The 24368-nt window shown below is 38.4% G+C and overlaps 1 protein-coding gene and 1 non-coding gene across 2 annotated transcripts; one reads left to right on the top strand and one right to left on the bottom strand.

Annotated features, from left to right (window-relative positions):
• The first annotated feature begins 10412 nt into the window (after window positions 1-10412).
• LOC130736119 (uncharacterized) lies at window positions 10413-13109 on the top strand. Its single transcript, XM_057587966.1, has one exon. The coding sequence runs from the start codon at window positions 10413-10415 to the stop codon at window positions 13107-13109; it is 2697 nt and encodes an 898-aa protein (XP_057443949.1).
• Window positions 11001-11107, bottom strand: LOC130741601 (small nucleolar RNA R71). The gene has a single exon (XR_009020489.1). It is a non-coding gene; the product is annotated as a small nucleolar RNA R71 (small nucleolar RNA).
• Window positions 13110-24368: the final 11259 nt, after the last annotated feature.

Raw genomic sequence — 24368 nt, forward strand, 5'->3', positions numbered from 1 at the left:
GGCTTTATTGACGAACCGAGAATTCAACCATAAGCCTCCGAATTGCACAAATTTCCACAGAAAGTTGAACTTCTCCAAATCAAATTGCGAATCGCGCAGGATCCAAATCGCGATCTTCCAAGAAAAACTGAAAAGAAATCGCGCAGAGGAACGAGCTTCACGCAACTGAATCACGTCCCACGCAGTCCAGAAATCGAAGTCTGTCGTTCCCCACAGACGGCGCCAAATCTTCTATCCTATGAACATCAAATGGGGTAGAGTACCCAAAGTGTGAAGGAAACGGTATGAATGTTTTAGAGAGAGACTGAGTAACTGAATTGCAATCTGAATATTCCTCCCATGAGCTAAGAGTCCATTACAATTGATATTTCCCTTCTATTTATAGAGGCTGAGTTGGGCTTTTGTGCCTTTAATCTATCTAAATGGGCGGTTGGGCCTCGGTGGGAGAGGCCCAAGTCCTTGGCGCGCTCCCTGTACGAGGTTAGCGCTCCTGGGCGAGGGACCCTGGGGTCTCGCCCAGTCCACTTAACATAAATCTATTCTTCAACTCGAGTAGTCAAAGATCAACTCCAATCAATCCTCCCATCATAGTCGATGCCAGTTGTGATTTCAAATATCACCCTCTCAATATTAAGTTGATCAAGCTCAATACCTTGAAGATGAAAATTCAGAAAAAAAACCCACTAGTAAGGCCAATGAGTCTATCTCATCAAGTGGTCACATCTAAACTAAGATCATCTCTTAATCTATTCAATCTCTAACAACTCCTGGAATTCATACAAAATCCCACTAGGATTCATTCTTAGCTTCTATCTTTCTCCACTAACATATCTATACAAAACAACTTATAGGCTTAGCAACTTCCCTAAACCCTTTACAACTGTCCTAATCAAAACACAAACAACAGTCAACAGAATGTTTTTGATGCATACTCTCTTCCCCTATCAACAACCTAGAGTCTCTACCTGGGATACCGTATAACAAAACAGGCAAACAACAATTACAGTTAATATTTTGGTGGGGGTACTAACCATCTAGTCAGAAGTTAAAGGGTTAGTGCTCAAGGCAACAATATCAAGCAATAAACATTTAGTAGACAAAATAACAATTAATCATATAATCTATATGGTAACACTCTGTCAATCGATCAACACTCAGCCTATCAGTTACAGAGTTCAAATAACCTAACACAGAAGACCTATTCCCTAACAAGCTCTGGTTTCTCAACCAAAGCTCTGATACCACAATGTAACGCCCCGACTTTCGGGTGTCACCATAGTAACCTGTTAAAATAAATATGCAATGTTTTCCAAAAGGATTTATAAAACGAGTATTATTTTTTCTTCTCAAAGTATTTCCAAAACATGTCATGTCTACTCCCAACTGTAAATCAATTTACATCTAGTCTTGAACAAGGCGAGTACCCGAAACCTCAAATATAAATTCCTAAAAACCCTATGCAAGCTTTAACCAATAATGGTAAACTCTCTATCCCAAGGCTTTAGCCCTACACCCGAATCTATTCTTCGAGTCTTCCACAGTTCTTCAAGTTCTCATCTCCACTCGCACAAAGGTTAAGCTCCATTGAAGATTCTCCATCACATAATAGCGTTAAGCGCCCAAACCACAAGTAGCAAGCAGAAAGGGTTAACTACATGCAATTACCACATATGAAAGAGAAAACATGCTATTCAAGTTTAAGTGCATAACATGGCACATAAGCTAGCAACTTAATTCCAGATAGAGGACGGCATATATCCAACATCATAAAAAATCAAATCAGATATCAACAACATAAACGTAATCAGATATCAACAACATAATAACATAGATTTAAATTAGATAACCATAACCTCAACAATATAACATCAAATCGGATATCAACAACCTCAACAATATAACATCAAACTAGATACCAACAACCTCCACTATATAACATCAGATCAGATATCAACAACTTCAACAATATAACATCGAATCAGATATCAACAACCCCAACAATATAAATCCACTCAGATCTCAATAAAACGAACAATATAAATCAACTCAGATCTCAACAAAACCATAACGTGGAGAATCTCGCAAGACGGGAGAATCTCGTGGGACAAACCCACCTCATCGCCACTTCAAGTAAATCAAAACATCTCATCCAACTCAGTAGTCACCCAAACAACAATCACCAATTGCATAATCAAATCAAGATAATCACATGTTATTCATATTATCAACAAGCATACGTCTCATAAAAATGTATACTAACTCAGTTCCCTATTTCAACATAACAACAATCAAAGAATCAACAATAACCAATGGCTGAAGCCCCAGAAAACGGAGACGCACGTCTCTATTGTTTAACAATGGTCGCAGCCTCAGAAAACGTTTGGCACAAGCCTCAGAAACAATCAACATAAGCAAAGATGCAACATAGCAAAACATGCCAATATTTCAATCAATTGCCAATCAAGTTAAACACCTTCATCTCAAACACATGTAGTGCGATTAAACAAGCAAGACTCAAAGACACTCTAAAACTGAGTTACCCTTACTTTTAATTCTCCATCCAAGCTCGACATCAAAATTCGATCCAAAGTCAAGTTCCTAAACTCCACCAGTTCCCTGGAGCGTCCTCCTCCGTCGTGAAACCTCACAGCTTGCTCCAAAACCTTGTTCACCAGCGCAACTCGTTCCAATTCTTAAGCAAAGTATCCTTGCTTAGTCACTACGAAGCAATATAAACTATTAACAGTAATCAAAACCCGAAAAGAAGCTTTTGAAGCTTCAGAGTTTGACATTTAGGCACGAATGGACAGCAGAAACTCCGTTCGCTAAAATGCGCATAACTCGAGCTACAGAACTCGGAATGACACGAAACCAAAGCCAAAATTTTGAATACTGAAAGGGCTACAAAAAACATCAGGTCATGTTTGCCCATAATTTAATTCATGTCCCGCTACAAGCCCAACAAGTCTCGGCCATAGCAAAAAATAGGGCTTCTCAAACTTTTCTTCTATATAAATTAATTCCTAGGTATGCTTAGGTGATATCTAGGGTAAAACAATGCTCAAATTTTTTTTTATAAATTGCTATGCTACTAGGTGCTTTTGAGTCCAAACTATAAGCTCAAAACTCAAAGTTAAAATTTTTGAAAACAAATTTGACAATGCCGTAGATCGGGGCATTTATAGCAACTAATTCTGAAGGAACTAGGTTAAGTCGTGAATTTTTTGTTCAAAAAGCGGAAGTTTGGTGAATATGGGTATTTCCACAGTTTTTCATATCTACGGCGACTCAATCGAAATCGGCGCGCATCGGTGATGAATATAGGTTGTTGGGTAGTAGTAGAAGGTAGATCTAAAGAAAAATCGAAGTAAAAAGATAGTTTTGGAAAATGCTCCAAACTTTGAGCATAGAAAGACATGGTTTAAAGCTATAGAAAGTGAAAACAAAGTTATGGAATAGCAAGAATGCCTCGCTGTCGATCCACAAAATTTGAAATCGGGACAATCGGACAAGAACTCGCGAAGAAATCCTCTCCCTCTCTCTCTCTCTCTACAACTCGCGACTCTCTCTCTCTAATGGTGGGAAATGAGATATTTCTCATTTCCTGCCCTTTTATAGTAGATGCTTTAAGAGTAAACTTTGAGGTTTTCCAAAACCGATCATTCCGGTACCTCCGTCTAACGATAAGAAGTGAATATCGGGCGACTGAATGCCAGAACTCAAAATGAAGTTCTCATAATTGAAGTAAACGATATAACCGCAGTATTGACCAAAATACGCCAGAAAACTACTTTTTGCAGCTGACGTCGGATGAAGAAACTTCTTTCTGAAGAAATGTTGCAATTGATGAAAGAATTGTGACCGCGCGGATGGAAACTTTGTTTAAAGCTTCGAATAGAAAAACGTTTCCTTAAGGGTGTTAATTAAAGTCCCAGATAAGTTATAGAGTAGCTTCGACGGATTTGCGGGAAGCAAAAACTATCGTGTGTACAGTCCATAGTTTCGTAACGAAACACTGGTCATGGGAAAAATACCCTAAGGTTCTTATTCTTCCTTCAATTCTAAAATTCTCTTAAACAGTGCTCTAGGAGCGGACTTAGCCTTTTTCGGACACTCTCGACCTTAGTTGGGTGCGAATATGACTCGTGCTATTTCTTAAGCTTACTACAGTATCATCCATAGTCATACACTGAACTTAGTTATCATATAAATATTTTTCATAACCCATAATAGGGTTCGAGTCAGAAAATAACATAAGAATAATAGAATATAAATACTCAATTAATTAATATAACGAATATAAATAAATAATCTAGTTATTTATTTCAGGGTCTTACAAGGTTGTTCTTTCTCAGCAATCCCACCCAATTGCCTTCTTTGGCAAGAAACTATCCCTGCAAATGCAACACAAATCAACATATGTGGGGGGGGGGGGGGGGGATGTATGCTATAACTGAGGCCAGCAAAAAGTGGCGTCAATATTTAATTAAAATAAGTTCTAGGTCTTCACTGATCAACAAAGCGTGCGCCACTTGTTTTCACAAATCATGCAAACTCCGGAGTAGCAAAAATGGGCCTCTAAACTGATGGGGTTCGAGTTTGACATCATTTACAAACCTGGTACAACCAACAAGGTCGCAGGCGCTTTGTCCAAGAGCTTCATTCCCGACCCACATGAGCCTCCGATCTTCAGCCTCTTGACCACTGTAGTACCCGCGGTCATTAAGGAGCTCCACGATTTTTAAACCTTGGAAGAAGGATAGAAGGAAACGAATAAGAGGCTAAGTGAGAAAGGTTATTACCAACACAACAAAATGCTGTATTACAAACAGGGGATATTTTTCCTTGACTTACCCGGTCTCCGCACCACAGTCCTCACTGAAGGTATGAAAAACACTAGAAAATGGGGGGGGGGGGGGTTGAATAGGGTTTTACGTTTAAAAACTTTCCCTTTAAGATTTTAGCAAATCTTCTCGGTTTCTAAGAGCACAACGTGCAAGAGATAAAGAGAGGAGAAAAGCACACAAGTGTTTTATCCTGGTTCACTTGATAAATCCCTCAAGCTAATCCAGTCCACCCGTTAATGTGATTTCTTCCTTCGTAGAATGAAAGTAATCCACTAATCAAAGATTGTTGCAATTGCACTAGCTCACCTTCCTCAGTGACTAACAAATCTAAGAACTAGCAACACTAAGACACACAAGTCTTAGTCTCCTCAAGGAATCTGACCTACCCGGTCCTTTAAGGAAATACAAACAGATTTGATAAAAGGTTTGGGTTTACAAAGAGTTGCTTCTAAACAAGAAGGCGTAAACACAATAAGAACAATGAAGAAATATTGCCAAGGTATTCACTGGTAATTTTCACTTGGATTACACAATAGTTTCTTAGCCAATTTCTTCTCTCTTCACCCTTTAGATACTCCAATGTGAAAGTGTTGTGTCCGTTGAAAGAATCTAACCGTTGGAGGGAAATTCTGGAAATTCCATAACCTGCTGTGGCTGAACCTCGTTAAGTAAGGCGCTAGAATAGTACATTGCTTTTGTACTATTGAAAATGATCTTTGCCTTATCCTAGTTGACTTCTAATCTTGGGGACGCTTCATGTTGGAACTTGTGAAGCAACATGATAAGAGTCATGAGGAAGCTTGGATCCTCTCACCTTCATAACTTCTGCATCTGGACCGTTCACTCAGAACTTCTGGTCTTCAGAATCAGAAGTACTTTGGTCTTGAGAGCCAGCTTTCTCTTGGACTTCAGAATCTTCAAGTCTTCAGCTTCTGGACTGTTCGCTCAGAACTTCTGGTCTTGAGAATCTTTAGAACTTGAATCTTCAGACCCCACATCAAAGCTTTAATCTTCATAACATCTGAAGCATTTACTACCATTCAGAAGAACGTAGTGATTGCAGAAGCATTTCACTGGTTACTCTTTGGTCTTTAACTTCTGATGAATATGTCTATGGATCAGAATCAGAACCTGTTTGTCAAACAGCTAAAAGACAAATGTTAGAGTATCATAATTTTTCATACACTTGTTATCATCAAAACATAGAGTTGTACAGCTTGGCCAAAACTTGGTCTTACAATCTCCCCTTTTTTGATGATGACAAAACCATGTATTTTGATGAACAGTTCTTAAACAATAAACTGAATACACCCAGAGTTTAAGGTATCAGAGTTAAACTTATCCGGATATGTATAGTTTATCTAGCTCCTTCTGAATCCAAGTCTAGAGCTTGATTCTGAGCTAAGCTCCCCCGTAATCTAAGACTTAATGAAATCGTTAGAAATGTCTAGATTCTGAGCTAAATTTGAGATATGTGATCAGAATGATATCAATCAGAGCAATATATAAATAGTTTGACATGTGAAATAAGCATTGTAATTGTATCAGAACTATTGATTGATCAGAGCTTATAACCACTTCAGAAGAAGTGAAATGTATTTCATGTTGTTGCCTCATGAAAGATCTATGGTTATAACAATTGATCACTTAATCTCTAAAACTTTTAAATTATCAAAAACATAGGTTATACTCCCCCTTTTTGTCATAAGAAAAAAGAGTGTGAAAAACATAGCTTTAAAAACAAGAAGTACTAGGTACTCCCCCTGGTTCAGGTAAATAAGAAAAAACTAAGTTCACATAAGTTAAGATAAACAAAAGAAATAAAGAGGTTAGATGGTAAACTTATATATATAGATAAAGTAGGAATGTAAAAACTTCAAAAACAAGAAGAAAACAAGAATATAAATCCTAAGAGACTAAGGCTTAGGATCTTCTGGATCAGAGAACTTCTTCATGAACCACTCCATCATCCCAGTAAGACGTTGATTGACAATAGTTTGTTCCTCAATATGCCTTGGGAAAAGGTCGAGTCTGGAGACTATTGCAAAAGGTGCGGCTTGAATAGAAGGTGCAGCTTGAGCAGAACTTGTAGCAACCTCTGAGCCAGAAGCAAGTGCCTGTGCTTTTAAGGCGGCAGCTTCAGATGCCAACTTAACAGCCCTTTCCAGAGCTTCTAAGTGAGCAGCTTCTTTCTTTGCATATTCAGACATTTTAAGGCAGCAACTTCAGACATTTTATTGTCAACATTCTGAAATCTCTTTGCCTTAATCAGATTCATTCCCAGAAGTTGAGCGATTGACTTCTCAGTAATGACAATTCTTTTGCCCAAAACATGTGAGACTACTTGATAGTCATCGCAATCAGCATGCTTCCAGAACTCTTTCACCAGTTTCTCATACACTAGTCCAAAGAGCCTATCAAAGTAGCTCTTCCAACCTTGAGCCATCATCTCAGGAATGAGATTTACTCCATTTGCAGCCATATTCTCAAAATACACTCTCAATTCTCTAAGAACAGTGAGTTCTTCTACCTTGAAGTTGCAGGTAACAGCGGCTTCCTTTTCAGAAATTGGGATCACTTGTTCTTGCTCTTTCATGTCGATTTCCTCTTGTTGTTGCTCTTGAACTCTTGGTGTAGCTTGACCAGTTGGAGCGGATTGCACGTGTAACGCCCCGATTTTCACGAGGGTCACTTTAGTAACCTTTCCCAAAACGTGGGTCAATTTTACCGAATTAAAAATAAACTGACAACTGAAGGAGTACATGGAATGGATAATTCCATTTTAATAATAAAATCTTGATTACAAATGATTCCTTCAATTTGAAAGACATAGGGTAAACTAATCCTCGACCACTCCTGAGCCAACACAAAAAGAAAGTCTCTAGGTTAGTGTTGACCCGGGGATATAAGGGTATTTTTGTGGGTCTTTTATTTTCTTTATAATTTATTTTCTAAGTTTTAATTAGCTTTTATGGTATTTTTAAGTAATTTTCGTATTTTTAATTATTTTAGGATTTTAGGAGTTTTTATTATGATTTGATAGATTTTAGTAGTTTTTATCTTATCATTAATTAGTATTTTTTAAATTAAAGATTTAGTCAGGATTTAGGTTGTTTATTTTTGGGTTATTATCTTCCTAGTATTTTATTTTGATTTATTTTGTGATTTTTATTTTATTTCATTTAGGATTTTCGGAATAAAAAGAAAAGAGAAAACCAGGAAAAGAGATCTGATCCGGAGCTGCAGGTCCACGGAGCTATTGTGCACCCGCAGGAGATCAAACGGCTGTTACTTTGTCCCCGGCCATGTGGCGCGATGGTTGCACAGGCCCACCGTAAGACTGTGGTGCGAGTAGCACTAGATGCCGCCCCTTTTAAAGCACAGGCCAACTGCTGGATGACACGTGGCAGTGGTAAAGGACAGATTTTGACTTTTCCCCAAACCTGGACCACGTGATTTTGAACGGAAAAAACAGTACTATTAGGGATATATATATATATATAGGGGAATGCTAACTTACTCCCACTTATTTTTTAGAAGGAGTAAGTTAGCACTCAACACTTTTTCATTTAAAGAAATTTAACCCCACTTTTTATTTTTAAAAACATTCAAACTTTATGTCTTTTGGTAATTTTGCTTACTCGCTCCTTTTCTCTCTCCAGCATTCCCATTTCTCTTCTTAAATTTTTGTTTCTTTTCACATGTTCAGCCCCTTTTCTTTCCTGCCATCGAAACACAAAAATGTTAGTCTTCCCCATCAACAATTAGTTTCTACCATCTTCCCAATCCCTTTTACTTTTCCTTTCAACTCTTATATGTGTTTCTGGACACTGGAGTAGCAAGTCGAAGCTGGAATCTCCCGTGGCGAAATTCAGTTCTCGTGAGGCTGGAACTACCCAGACTGGAAGTCTGGAACAACCCGTTCCCGCAGCAAAAATCAACATCATTCATTAGCATCTCTGCACCCCAAAATTTGTACAAACCAAATTTATAGATCTCTTTTCTCGATTACTTGGACTTCCATTTTTTTCAAAATCTCCAGATTAACCCACAATCAAATTATAAATCAGAGGTAGAAATTTGAGGTAGAAATAAGCCAAAAAAAAATTAATTCCAGACCGAGAGCTAACACTGACCAAGAGGAGGAAAATTGAAGATGCAATGAATCAAAATTGAAGGTTACACACTTACACTCTAGAATACAAACCCAAAGTAAATTAAATTACTAATTTCTAGAGGTAAAGAAAGAGAACTAAATTGAAATTAGAATCTGTCGGAACCGCCTCTGTCACCCACCACTGCCTCGCCCTCTCTGCCGACAGCTTCATCTTTGGCGTCTGCTGTGGAGCTTTGAACCAGGAAGCCATTCGAGAAGAGAAGTAGTGGAAGGGAAGGTGAAAACTGAAAGGTGTTAATGAGGAGAGAGAAAAATCATTAACTTTGCTTGGTACGAAATTACAAATATACCATTACCTAACTCTTTCCAAGAAAAAAAGTGGGGGTTAAATGTGTCCAAATAAAAAGGTGTTGAGTGCTAACTTACTCCTTCAAAAAAACAAGTGGGAGTAAGTTAGCATTCCCCATATATATATATATATATATATATATATATATATATTTATATTGGTAGAAGTATTAGGGGAGAAGCTTTTGGTGATTGGAATTGAGCACAAACTTCTTAGGGTTTTGAGAGTTTTTTCAAGGTTTCTCCTGGAGACTTTAGGTGATATTTTTCTTATCTCTTGAATTATTGATTATGGCCATGCTTGGCTAAACTTCTTTTAGTACTTGGGTGTTGAACCTTTTTAGTATTATGTTTTGATTCGAACCTTTGCTTCATATGAATTTTATTTATTAATCTACGTAGTTGTTTCAATTTATCTTGATTATACTTGAATGCATGCGAGTAATTTACTGATTCTTATGAGAACGGAAGTTGATTAGGAATTAGAGAAACAAGGAAACAGTTAGATTAGGTGTTCCCTACTGCTTGATTCAAGAGTAGAACCTAATTGCGTTGGCTAGTATAAATATGACTTAATCTTCAATTCCCTGGTCTAGGTGCTCGTAAAACTGACTTAGTAATTGAATTGAAAGTTTAGGGCGTGTGAGTTATCAACATCTTAGAACATAGCTTAAATCGTCGTAGAGGATTTTATTAAATTCATATGAACATTGTTAGAATAAAGGCATAAGCCGAATAGGTGAAACAAGACCCAAGTACTATCTTTCTCATCTGATTTCATAAACTCTTTGATTTTCACTTTTACTTTTTATTAGTGATTGTTACAATCTTTAAAATCCTTAAGTTCTTATTTTCATAATCTAAAAACTAGAAGTTAATATAATTAGTATTGAATCACAATCCTCGAGGGATCGATATTTATTACTACGGGCAACTTTGTACACTTGCAAAGGAGCTATCAAGTTTTTGGCACCGTTGCCGGGGGTTGTCTTTCCAATACTAGTTTTAATTAATCTATTTTGTCTAGATTTTTTTTGTCTTTCAATTTTTTTTTATTTCATCTTTATTGAACGGGTGCTTCTAATTAGTGTGTTCAGTGTATGCGAGGTACAGTTGATCCAGAGACATTTCTTTTTGATCCAGAAATTGATCGCACCTTTCATTACCGGTTAGCACAACAAAGAAGAGCCCTTGCATCTGCAATGGCAGCTGAAACAAATGCTGAATTGGAAGCGCGACTTCGAGCGGAGTTCGCAAGGACTCAAGAGGAACAGGTGCAGGAAGCCGTGCGCCGAATCCAGCAAGAAAGAGAATTAAAGGAGGCCAACCGCCCCCTCAGGGATCTGAATGAGCCTGTCATGAGTTATGATTACCCAGGAAGTATAGCCCCTCAGAATGCCGAGGCTCAGAACTTTGAACTCAGACCTACACTCATCAACCTGATCAGTCAACATCAATATGGAGGATCTGCCACTGAAGATGCACATGCTCATCTAGAGCGGTTCATCAGAAACTGCAGTACTACACGTCTTCCCAACCCCGAGCTTGTTCGTTTGCAACTTTTTCCTTTTTCACTAAGGGACACAACTGAGGAGTGGCTCAACTCCCAACCTCAAGGCAGCATAACAACTTGGGAAGATTTAGCTAAGAAATTCATTAAAAAGTTCTTCCCTCGTACCTTGCTGAGGAAGCTGAAGAACGACATCCTGGTTTTTAAACAGGAAGATACTGAGAATCTCCATGAAGCTCTAGAGAGGTTCAAGAAACTGTTAAGGAAGTGCCCTCAGCACAACCTCACATTGGGAGCACAGGTGGAGAGGTTTTATGACGGCTTGACTGATTCCGCCAGATCAAACTTGGAAGCAACAGCTAGTGCCGAATTTGATGCTCTTTCAGCTCAAGCAGGTTGGGACTTAATCAATAAAATGGCTGAAAGTGCAGTGAACTCTGCTAATGACCGCCAAAACAGAAGGGGTGTACTGGAAATAGAAGCGTATGATAGGATGGTTGCTTCAAACAAGCAATTATCTCAACAAATGACAGCTATGCAACGACAGTTCCAGGCAGCCAAGATATCTAATGTGGATAGTATCCATTGTGGAACATGCGGAGGTCCTCATGCCAGTGAAGAGTGCGGAACAGATTTTGACGAGGAAGTCAAGGTTTTGGGCAATTCCCAAAATAATCCTTATTCCAACACCCACAATCCGGGGTGGAGGAATCATCCTAACTTTTCCTGGAGGGAACAGAACAACTCCAATCAAGGAGGAAATAATCAGAGGCAATATTCAAATCAACGATTTCAGTCTCAGAATTCAAGACCTCAACAAACTCAGGATCAAGAAAGTGGCAGTGGAAAGAAAATCTTAGAAGAGATGATGGAGAATTTCATTAACAAAGCAAATACTGGTTTCAAAAATCATGAAGCTCCTATAAAAAATTTGGAGACTCAGGTGGGACAGATGGCCAAGCAAATGTCAGAAAGACCCCCAGGTATGTTTCCTTCAGATACTGTCATTAATCCTAAAGAAAATTGCTCTGCCATAACTCTTAGGAGTGGTGCTACCTTGAGTGAGCCTAAACAGAAAATTGTAGAAAACAATAATGTCAATGATGAGTTTGTAGGAGATATTGAACCTTTAGGAGAAAATAAGAAAAAACAGAAAGAAAAAGAAGAGGAAAAGAGAAAAGTAGAATTAGAAAAAAAGTTTACCAAAGTCCATTTTCCCCCTTTCCCCACTAACATAGCAAAGAGAAGGTTGGAGAAACAATTCTCCAAGTTTGTATCTATGTTTAAAAAGTTGCGTGTAGAGCTCCCATTCTCTGAAGTTTTGGAAAAAATGCCTCAATATGCTAAATTCATGAAGGAGATACTCTCAAAGAAAAGGAGGTTGAGTGAAGAGAATGAGATCGTTGAGCTTACTGAGGAGTGTAGCGCTATTCTACAAAGGAAGCTTCCACCCAAACGAAAGGATCCAGGTAGTTTCACCCTACCTGTTAATTTTGGGGCTTCAAAGCAAGTGAAAGCCTTATGTGATTTAGGGTCAAGCGTCAACTTAATGCCTCTATCAATGTTTGAGCGACTTAATGTTGGAGAACTGAAGCCGACAATGATGATGCTTCAATTAGCGGATCGCTCCATAGTGGCTCCATGGGGAGTTGTTGAAGATGTGCTAGTAAGAGTAGGAGAGTTCGAATTCCCGGTGGACTTCGTGATAATTGATATGGATGAGGACTCTAAAATACCATTGATTCTGGGAAGACCGTTCCTAGCCACTTCACAAGCGAAGATAAATGTGGGGAAAGGAACAATATCTTTAAGGGTAGCTGATGAGAAGATCAGTTTCAACATATTTGACCTGAAGCCAAAACCAGTTGAGAAGAATGATGTATTTTTGGTGAAAATGATGGAAGAGTGGAGTGATGAGAAGCTGAAGCAGTTCTTCCTTAAAGAAAAAGCTGGAGCATCAAATAAGAAGAAAAAAGAGGACACACAGATAAATCAAACTGAACAAGTCTACTCAATGAACATGATTGTCAACTCTGAGCAGAAGGAGGAGATCGATTCCAAGCAGAAGGAGGAGATCAACTCAAAGCAAACGGAGGAGAAGGTAAAAGGTGGGTGCTTCCAATGGAATCCAAAGCGTAAGAAAGAAGAAAAATCTTCTATCCCTCTTAACTCTAAACTTAATGATTGTGTTTTAGCTCTTGAGGTTGCATGCAAAAATCTAATTAAGGTGTGTACTCAAGTGAAAGATCCCGAAAGTGCAATGCACTATGGGATAAACCCTGGATGACATTCTGAGTCCAGGGGAGTCTAGCAAAGACTATAAAATTGCGCTTCTTGGGAGACAACCCAAGTGATAGTTTTAGTTTCATTTTATTAGTTTTAAGTTTTATTTTCGTCTTGTTTTCTTAGTTCTAATAATTTTTTTGCTTTTGTTTCTTGTTTCATAGTGTTCGTATTATTTATTAAAAAAAAAGGAAAATTCAGTCAGTCATGGCCACTGGAATTTTTGCGTGGAAAACGGCATGAGTTGGTGTTAATTCCGTGCAATTGCAAGAGCAACATTGCTTCTGGAAATTGCAGCATGGAAATGGTGCCATTTCAAGGCTATTTCCAAGCCATAGCATGAGTCAAGGCTAGGAAAAAAACGCTTCTGAAATTTTCAGCATTGAATTTGGCGCGGTTTTAGTGTATTTTCCGCGCTGTTGCACGAGACAGAGGTGGAGGCATTAGTTCTGATTTTTTCAGCATCAAAAACGGTGCTATAGCACCAAGTTTGTGTTAGATAAAACAGTTCTGATTTTTTTCAGCTCCAAAAACGGTGCTATAGCACCAAGATTGTTTCAAAAAAAAAATTTATTTTAAAACAAAAAAAATAAACAAAAACACGTGGGCACGAGGATAAAAAAAAAACTACTTTATATAATAGAAGATTTGGTTTTTATAACAAAAACAAAAACAATATTACTATATCTTAAACTTATCTTTTCACCTAATAAAAAAAAACTATCTTTCTTCAATCAGTTTTGTTTTCAAAAACGTGCTCTTCTACTCCTCTATTTTTTCCCACACAATTTTCTTCTTCTTCTCCTCCTTTAAAATTTTTCTTCTCCCTTTAATCACCTTTGTTGAATTCTTTATTTTCTCAGTGTGTGTGTCTCTCGACCGAGGTATGCTTTTTTTTCTCATATATTCTTCTTGTCCTCCACTCACTTGTTTCGAGTTCTGCTAAGACTTATGGGTTAATTTTGAGTTGAAATTGTATGCTAAATGTTATGCTCACCAAGGACAAAGAAAATTGAACTTGGTTCTGCATTTTTTTGTTAATATCACTCTTTGATTGTGTTTTAAGGTCTTTTTATAGGATGAGCGTGGATAGAGATGATCTGAGCATTGGAGCTGACTGGGAATTCTGAAGCTCAAAGTAGCGGAGCAGCTGGAGAGGAGGATGATGATGATGAGCCTCAGAGCTCAGATTGAGGGAGTTCTTTCCCTTTCCTTTTACTGTTTTATTTTAGCTTTCGTTGTTTCTTATTTTGTTGAGTCTTGCATGCTAGTTAGTTTGTGTTTTGTGGAGTCAGTTTACCCTTATATGCTTGTGTTGTGCACCATGTTACTTGCATGTCTCAAGCGGTTTCACCCTAAATTTAGATGCTTGTTTTGTTTGTGAAAATTGCTGAAAATAAGTTATTTGAGGTGATTCACATGTGGGGAACTCTTTGTGTTAAGAGAATGAGAGCTGGGTAGCTTTGGGAACCTAAGTTGAGTCTTTGAAACACTGTTTCGAGTTCTGATTATGGGTACACTTACCGTTTTGTTTCTGAGTGTTGAGTGAATATTCTGACATACTTGTACCTGCTTGAACCTGTCTTGATTTGCATCTCGGTTGAATATGTGCAGTTTTGTGATTCAGAGAGAGACTTATAGGAATTTTTGTTGGCTTTCAGAATTTGCTTTCATATTTCCCTTAGTAGCCCCTTTGAGCCTTAATGATTATTTATTTGGTGCCTTGCTTTGGTGATTTGTTTGGTTGTTAAGTGATCTTAGTTACTTAAAAATTGGAAAGAGCTTAAAAATTGCAGGCTTCTATTCTCTCAAAAAAATGAAAAGGAAAAAAATGTACAAATTTGAGGTATGTGCCTCGGAACAAAGGAAAAAAAAAGATAAAATAAGTGAGTAAGGTTATGGGGGTGGTCATCCCACTTTCTATATTCCCCAATCACTTCATTGCTTTGTTTCAAATGAAAACAAAGAATTAAGAGAGAGAGAGCCTAAATGTGTTGAATCTATTGCTCTTTTGTGCGTCATGAAAAAAGATCACTTAACCAACATTGGGTAGCCCTTTGAGTTGTCAATTCTTTCAATTCCATACCTACATTGCACCCTTAGCCACGTTACAACCTGATGAGGTCTCTCCTAATTGCTTTACTGTCTTATTTGATTTTGCGTTGAAAGATAGCCAGGTTGGATGCACTGTACTTGTTTGTTCATGAGCTGAGAGATGTGTGCGCTTATTTGTTTCCTTGCTACTTGTAATTCTCACTTACTGAAGTTTATTCACTTTCCTATTTTAGCACTTGCATGAACTACTGTGATGAACTCTTGGTTTTTAGACTTAAAATTTGGCATCTGATTTAGGGGTGATTAGTTCTGAGCTTGAGGACAAGCTATTTGAGTTTACGCTTGAGGACAAGCTGTCGTTGAGTATAGTGGTGTGTTGACCCGGGGATATAAGGGTATTTTTGTGGGTCTTTTATTTTATTTATAATTTATTTTCTAAGTTTTAATTAGCTTTTATGGTATTTTTAAGTAATTTTCGTATTTTTAATTATTTTAGGATTTTAGGAGTTTTTATTATGATTTGATAGATTTTAGTAGTTTTTATCTTATCATTAATTAGTATTTTTTAAATTAAAGATTTAGTCAGGATTTAAGTTGTTTATTTTTGGGTTATTATCTTCTTAGTATTTTATTTTGATTTATTTTGTGATTTTTATTTTATTTCATTTAGGATTTTCGGAATAAAAAGAAAAGAGAAAATCAGGAAAAGAGATCTGATCCGGAGCTGCAGGTCCACGGAGCTATTGTGCATCCGCAGGAGATCGAACGGCTGCTACTTTGTCCCCAGCCATGTGGCGCGATGGTGGCACAGGCCCACCGTAAGACTGTGGTGCGAGTAGCACTAGATGCCGCCCCTTTTAAAGCACAGGCCAACTGCTGGATGACACGTGGCAGTGGTAAAGGACAGATTTTGACTTTTCTCCAAACCTGGACAACGTGATTTTGAACGGAAAAAGCAGTACCATTAGGGATATATATATATATATATATATATATATATATATATTTTGGTAGAAGTATTAGGGGAGAAGCTTTTGGTGATTGGAATTGAACACAAACTTCTTAGGGTTTTGAGAGTTTTTTCAAGGTTTCTCCTGGAGACTTTAGGTGATATTTTTCTTATCTCTTGAATTCTTGATTATGACCATGCTTGGCTAAACCTCTTTTAGTACTTGAGTGTTGAACCTTTTTAGTATTATGTTTTGATTCGAACCTTTGCTTCATATGAATTTTATTTATTAATCTACGTAGTTGTTTCAATTTATCTTGATTATACTTGAATGCATGCGAGTAATTTACTGATTCTTATGAGAACGGAAGTTGATTAGGAATTAGAGAAACAAGGAAACAATTAGATTAGGCGTTCCCTACTGCTTGATTCAAGAGTAGAACCTAATTGCGTTGGCTAGTATAAATATGAATTAATCTTCAATTCCCTGGTCTAGGTGCTCGTAAAACAGACTTAGTAATTGAATTGAAAGTTTAGGGCGTGTGAGTTATCAACATCTTAGAACATAGCTTAAATCGCCGTAGAGGAGTTTATTAAATTCATATGAACATTGTTAGAATAAATGCATAAGCCGAATAGGTGAAACAAGACCCAAGTACTATCTTTCTCATCTGATTTCATAAACTCTTTGATTTTCGCTTTTACTTTTTATTAGAGATTGTTACAATCTTTAAAATCCTTAAGTTCTTATTTTCATAATCTAAAAACTAGAAGTTAATATAATTAGTATTGAATCACAATCCTCGAGGGATCGATATTTATTACTACGGACAACTTTGTACACTTGCAAAGGAGCTATCAGTTAGGTTCGAACCCTACAAGAAAACTCGGCTCACCCCCCAAGTACTAACCCAAAACCATGATACCACTCAGACACATACATAGTTCTACGTCTGACATCCGCCTGTCCCTTGAACACTTCCTCAATCATATAGTACTTTCTCGGCGCGGTCTATCATTCTTTGGCGTTAAGCGCCCATGCAGCACACAGTCAAATAAGCAAGGGTCAACTCTCAAACAACACATATAACTGAAGGTATGAAAAACGGTAGAAAGGGGGGGTTTGAATAGCGTTTTCAGAATAAAACTTCCACCTTAAGATTTTAACAAATCTTTCGAGACACAAGTAAAGTGCTTAAGATAAGAGATGAGAAAAGCACACAAGGATTTTATCCTGGTTCACTTGATGAATCACTCAAGCTAGTCCAGTCCACCCGTGAAGGTGATTTCTTCCTTCTTAGAATGAAGGCAATCCACTAATCAGAGATTTGATACAACTGCACTTGAAACCTACAAGTGACTAACAATACACTGACTTAGCTCACACTAAGATTCACTCTCTTAGTCTTCTCTAGGATCCGATCAAACTTGATCTCCTAAAGGTAAACTAAACAACTGTTTAGGAAATATTGTTTACAAAGAAATTGCTTCTGAAAAGCTTGTAGTAAACACAATGAATTCAATGAAGAAAGAATGCTTAGAAGGTTTGAATATTGCTTGCGCGTATAAGTTTCTTCCAACGGCATCTTTCAGTCTTCAGCCTCTATATATACTCCAAGGATTATGGTTTGAACACTGCATGGGAATGCTACCATTGGAGGGCAGATTTGGGATTTCCAGCTTCTGCTGTGGCTGAGTATGTTAGATTAGGTCGTCAGGATAGTACATTTGCTTTTGTACTTTGGATAGTGACTTGACCTTTAACCTGGTTGACTTCTGATAAGAGGAATGCTTCGTGTTGGAACATGTGAAGCTTGTTGATCAGAGTCAGAGGGAAGCATGGATCCTCTGACCGTTGTACCTTCTGATTCTGAACTCAGAGGAGAAGTACTTGGTCTTCAGAGTCATTTTGCTTCTGGACGTCAGAGTCTTCACTTTTCAGCTTCTGGATCTTCAGAGTCTTCTACACCATCAGAACTTCTGAGCCTTCAGAGTTTCTGGGTTATCAGAACGTCTGGATCTTCAGAACTTCAAGTGAGTTGAGTCCATATCAGAGCTTGATTAACTTCAGATCTTCTGAAGCTTTTCTACTGTTTAGATTGAACATAGAGATTGCGAAAGCGTTGCTAGTATTACTCTTTAAGCAAAGTGCTTCTGATTTGTGTGAGATTATGTCAAGGTCAGAGCCTGTTAAGAGCACACTTAGAAAACACGTTAGAGTACCATAATTGTTCATACTAAAATGTTAACTTGTAATCATCAAAACATAGAGTTGTACTACATGATCAAAACTTGATCTTACAATCTCCCCCTTTTTGATGATGACAAAACCAAATATTTTGATGAACAATTCTTAAACAATAAACTGAATTCACTCAGAGTTTAGAGAAATAGAATTAGGCTTATCCTGATGTGAATGGTTTATTTTGCTCATTCTGAATCCAAGTCACAGCTTGATTCTGAGTTTATCTCCCCTTGAATCTAAGACTTAATGAACATATTAGTAATCTCTAGATTTGGAGCTAAATAATAAAAGAGTTCAGAGTGAAGACGCATGACATAGATGAAATGAAATAATCAGAGCGCATAAGTATTCAGAGTCACGAGTAGGGTATCAGAGTCAACCAATATCACTTCAGAAGAAGTGAAATGTATTCCTTGTATTTGCCCAGTGACACATCTATGGTCATAAAGGTGGAACTCTTAAATTCTCCAAAAGAAAAAGAAATCACACTAACACAGCTTACACATAAAAAACTGGGTTATACTCCCCCTTTTTGTCATAAGCAAAAAGCCTGGGGTGTGAAAAACTTAGCTTGAAGTACAAGGTACTCCCCTTTAGAGAAGGTCTAAGTTTCGAAGAAATAAAAAAATATGATGAAAAAGAGATTAGCGAATTAAAGAAGAATAAATGCAAATGTGGAGCGTTTACCACCGGCCACGGGAGTAAAGAGAAGCTTCAGTTACCAAAGACTTATCCTCGAGAAACTGCAAGAGCAATAACTTTCGGAGAGAGAAGGATGCTTATATAAAGCGATTAGGAACACAGTAAGCTTCACAACAAGATTACTTTCGAATCACATAATGGCTTCATACATGGTTGCATTGGAAGAGCTCATAAAGAAGGCTTTTGATGAAGATCTGTTCATCAATGTGAGGCACCCAGAGGGTTCGAGAACCATACATGAGATGACTACAACGCTGCTGGAAAAGGATCTTAGTCCAGAATTGGAGAAAGATCTGAAAGAGGTCCTCTACTTCGTGGAGGAGATTCAGGAGCTGTGCAAGCTGGAGCTGAATCTGTTGGAGGAGAAGGAAGCAATGGAGAAAGATCTGGAGACGATGGAGGGGAGTCTAGGGAGGGATGAGCTGAGCAACAGGCTCTGCAACATAGAGTACATACTCGATCGTCTGGAGAAGGAGAGAGTAGAGCAGCGCCAAGAGTGTAGGAGAATGAAGAAGGATCCTCCATTCTAGAAAAAAATGCAGATGTATGATGATGTAGTATGTAATATTGAGATATGATATATAAGAAAAGAAATTTTCAGATATACGTTGTGTTAAATGCAAGAAAAACGAAATAAATAATCACATAAGGCAATAATGAGACTAAAAACATAGAACAAATAACTGAAAGTTTATCAAACAAAGAAGAAAACGAGAGAGATCCTAAAAACTAAGGTTTTGCAGTGCAACGAAGGAGTTCTTGAATGGCTTCATTCATGCTGAACAGGAGAGTCTCATGAGAATCAAGACGTTGTTCCAAAATAGCAAGTCTGGAAGAACTTGGCTGAGTAGAACTGGATGGAATATCCTGAAGATTGTCTTGAGCAGAGTGAGGAGCTTGAGTGGAGTGTGAAGCAGCACTTGTGAAAGACACTGGTGCAAGAACTTGACCTCTGAGAGCATCAGCTTCAGCTTGTAGCCTTTCAGCTTCTTTCAGAGCTTCTAACTTTGCATTCTCAAGTTGTTCAGCTTCTTGACGTGCAGCCTCATCTTCTTGTTCTTTCTTCTTTCTAGCTGCCTCAATAGCTTCAAGTAACTCAACCCTTAGTTGTTGTTCATGCATAGCCACTCTTCTGTTGAAACGCTGCCTTGCAGCTTCAATCCTCTGATCCCTTTCAGCTGTGAGATGACTCATCAAGATAGGAACTTGAGCAATCATCCAATCACACAGATGATCCCATTCTTCAGCAACAGAGTCAGGGTTCTCATGAAGGTCAGTGTGACCTTGCACATTGCGAACCATTAATGATGCTTCATAATTAAACACACTGATGCACTCAAGAAAGGAGTTGGGTTTGAGATAGGTATAGGGAACAATGAAAAGAATGGTTTCAGGAGAAGTGAGATGATTACTGCTGTTGGCTTCAGAAGCACCTTGAGGAGAACCAACATCTAGAGTTGGGACATTTGATGTGTTGATCTCAAGGTTAGGCTGAGAGGTCTCAACCTCAAGGTTTGGAGATCTAACCGAGGAATGATTAGAAACCGAGTTTTCTTGTTGTGAGGGAAGTGCTGGTTGTACATGAAGAGATGTTGCATTCAGAGGGACCAATGGAATAGGGTGATCTAGATAAACTAGACGTTCTGGTCTAGGTCCAGGGTATGTCCTTGGGCTAGGAATGGTCTGATAGTACTCAGGGATAGCAGACTCTTTTTGTTTCCTAATTTGATCAAATTGGCGAATGGATTCAGAGTTATTTGAGGGTGAGGAGTCAGCAACATTTGTGGTAAATGATACAGAGGGACAAGGAGCAGTAGTGTCTGTATCAGTTGTTTTGCGAGCAGGATGATCTGATGCTCTGCGGACAGAGTGATCAGAGGTTCTGGGTTCATGGTGAGATTGGTCAGAGATAATGGGTTCAGAGGCTTGTGGATTATATTGAATGGTTATAGGTGAGGTAGGTTCAGAGGGTTTGGGAGTCTGAAGCATATTCCAAAGAGGTGCTTCTTCATCAGAGGGTTGAAAAAAATGAAGATCTAGGTGAGGTAGTTGGAGAGGGGTTTTGGTCAGCTGGTTGAGACTCTTGAATGGGAGAGAGTGGGGTAGCAGTGCGATTAAGAAGGTTAGAAATGGGTAGTGCATCAAATGAGCTTAAATCATCATCAATAAATGAAACAACAAGCTTACTTGATGATCTCACTGCAGACCGAGTAACCCTGGCAGAAGCCTCAGTTCTGATTACCTCAACAGCTGGTTCCACACGAGTTGGCTTCTCCACAATTCTGAATTGCTTTTTCAACTTCTTTGGTGGAGGAGCATCATCATCATCACCATCAGATGGAGCATCTGGCTTGGAGGGTTCCTCATGCTTCCTCTTAGGCTTTTCATTCTTCTTCCTCTGGTCAACATCATCAGAGGGATCAGTCTCTTCAGAGGATTCTTCTATAATTATTCTTCTCTTCTTCTTCTTCTTGGGAGGAGAATCAAATTCTGAAACTGGAGGCAGGGTTCTGAAAAACTCATCCACATCTATTTCAAAGCCTTGTTCCCTTAGATCAGCTAGATAGTGCAAGATAGCAACTGGGTCATCAGCTTGGGACCATAGAGGGTAATCAGTCAGAGAGACTCTTCTCTGTCGGATTTCATCAGAGGTGTCTTCATAAGCAGGTGCAACCTTTGTCTTAATCAATCCCATCTTTTTCATGGATGTGGAAGTGAAGACATCACCAACAATAGTCGTCAGATCCTCTGTGCAGCCTGCTTTGATCAGATCTTCTATCAATTTGCTTTCCAGAAAGAGGTCTGAGAGCAATCTTCCAAAAGGAATGTATCTGATTGCAGACTTTGTAGAAGCAGTTGTTCTAGACTTCTTGATGCAATCTTTGAGATAAGAGAACAGGAAGAAGGGAAGGCAGATCTTCTTGTACTCTTGAATGAAGAAAAGCATCACTTTCTGACAGAAATTGATGTAGTCTGGAGAGCTTCCCTTTGGCCTTTGATTGATGCAATGTAGGAGAATCTTGTGCAAAATCCTCAGCTTAGGATGAAGTTCTACCACTTTGCAGTCACTTTTGCCTGGCTTCCAATTTGTGTAGAGAGCTTGATTAACAGCTTCTTTGGTCTTGAGTTTCACCTTTGATTCCGTCAGTTGGAATCTGTAGCCTGTACTGGTGTTTTCACCCAGAAGATCAACAATTGATTTCTCTGTGATGATAATTCTTCTGCCAGCAATGTAGGAGACCACTTGGTTGTCATCGCAGTCAGCATGTTTCCAGAATTCCTTTACCAGTTTGATGTAAACTAGACCACGAAGCCTTTTGAAGTATTCTTCCCAGCCTTGAGCTTTTACTTCCGGGCGAAGATCAAACCCATTGGCAGCAATGTTGTCAAGATCAAATCTCCATTCAGCAAGAACCTGGAGTTCATCAGGAGAGTAGACACACGTAACAGCACAACCCCTTTGTGCGAGAGGAATCATCTGGCCTGTAGCTTGAGCTTCTGGTTGATTTCGCTGAGTTGCGGAGCTCGATTGACCGGTAGCCTGACCCACCACCATGACAGGAAATCTCCTTCCTTCAACAGTTTCACCTCTGTTGGATTTCACCATTTCTGAAGCGGTTGAAGGTTTGGGTAGAAAGAGAGAGGATGAATGAAGAGAGAGAGAGAGATTGTGGGGATTAAGGGTTTTGCAAACGAGAGAGAGAGAGAGTAAAACAATAAGTGATGGAGAACGTGTGTGCGTAGTGGTTTTTGAAAATAGCCGTTGTTGATTAAAAAGCAAAGTAAAATCAACGGTTAAAAATTAAAGACATCATTACAAACAATTAATACACATATCACACAGTGGAGAGAAGCACATCAACCCTCATTACGACAGATTGTCAGCACGGGCACAAGAAACGATGTATCATAGCTACTGACACACATTTACTGTCTCAGCTTCAGAGTAAGCACCAATGGGTACTTAACCTCTGATGGAGTTACCTTCTGAACTAGACATCTTATGATAAAGAAGCATCATAGTCAGAGGTTCTGATCCATCTTCATGCTGGACAAAAGTCCATATTTAGATTTTTCAGAATGAAATTAAATCTATCCTCTGCTAAGGGCTTTGTAAAGATATCTGCCCATTGATGGTCAGTATCAACAAACTTCAGAAGAAGTACGCCCTTCTGAACATAATCTCTAATAAAATGATACTTTACCTCAATGTGTTTTGCCCTTGAGTGTAAGATAGGATTCTTACTCAGTGAGATTGCAACAGTATTATCACAATAGATTGGGATGTTGCTCTCAAGGATTTGATAATCCTCCAGCTGATGTTTCATCCAGAGCATCTGAGTGCTGCAAATTGCTGCTGAGATGTATTTTGCCTCTGCAGTGGAAAGTGCTATGGTTGATTGCCTCTTGCTTGCCCATGATACTAAGTTACTTCCCAGAAATTGACAATTTCCAGAAGTTTTTTTTCTCTCAGTTCTATCTCCAGCATAATCAGCATCACAATAACCTGAAAGCTTATACTCTGATGTTTTTTTATACAACAAGCCAAGGTTAGTGGTACCTTTCAGATATCTCAGGATCCTCTTAACAGCAGTTAAGTGGGTTACCCTAGGATCTGATTGGAAACGAGCGCATAGATGAACACTAAACAGAATATCTAGCCTAGATGCAGTTAAGTATAGAAGTGATCTTATCATACCACGATAGAGCTTCTAACAAACTTTACCACTTGCATCTTCTTTCTCCAGGATGCATGTAGGATGCATTGGAGTCTTAGCAATTATAGATTCTATCATGTTGAACTTCTTCAGAAGTTCTTTAGTGTACTTACTCTAATGAATGTATGTTCCTTCTGTTGTTTGATCAACTTGTATGCCCAGAAAGTACTTGAGTTCTCCCATCATACTCATTTCAAATTCAGCCTGCATCATCTCAGAAAACTCTTTGCATAGAGATGGATTAGCAGATCCAAATATAATATCATCAACATAAATTTGCACAATTAAGATATCATCTTTGTAAGTTTTGCAAAAGAGAGTTGTATCTACTTTACCCCTTACAAACTCATTTTCCAGAAGGAATGAGCTGAGTCTCTCATACCATGCTCTAGGAGCTTGCTTCAGACCATAGAGAGATTTCTTCAATTTGAAAACATGGTCAGGGTTCTTCTCATCTTCAAAACATGGTCAGGGTTCTTAACATCCATCTGATGAAGAATTATGTTGTGATTCACTGAGAATGAGATCAGTAGTCTGATAGCTTCTAGTCTTGCTACCGGAGCAAACGTTTCAGTATAGTCTATTCCTTCCTGC

This window comes from Lotus japonicus, chromosome 2, assembly GCF_012489685.1.
Source record: "Lotus japonicus ecotype B-129 chromosome 2, LjGifu_v1.2".
NCBI classification, from domain to species: domain Eukaryota; kingdom Viridiplantae; phylum Streptophyta; class Magnoliopsida; order Fabales; family Fabaceae; genus Lotus; species Lotus japonicus.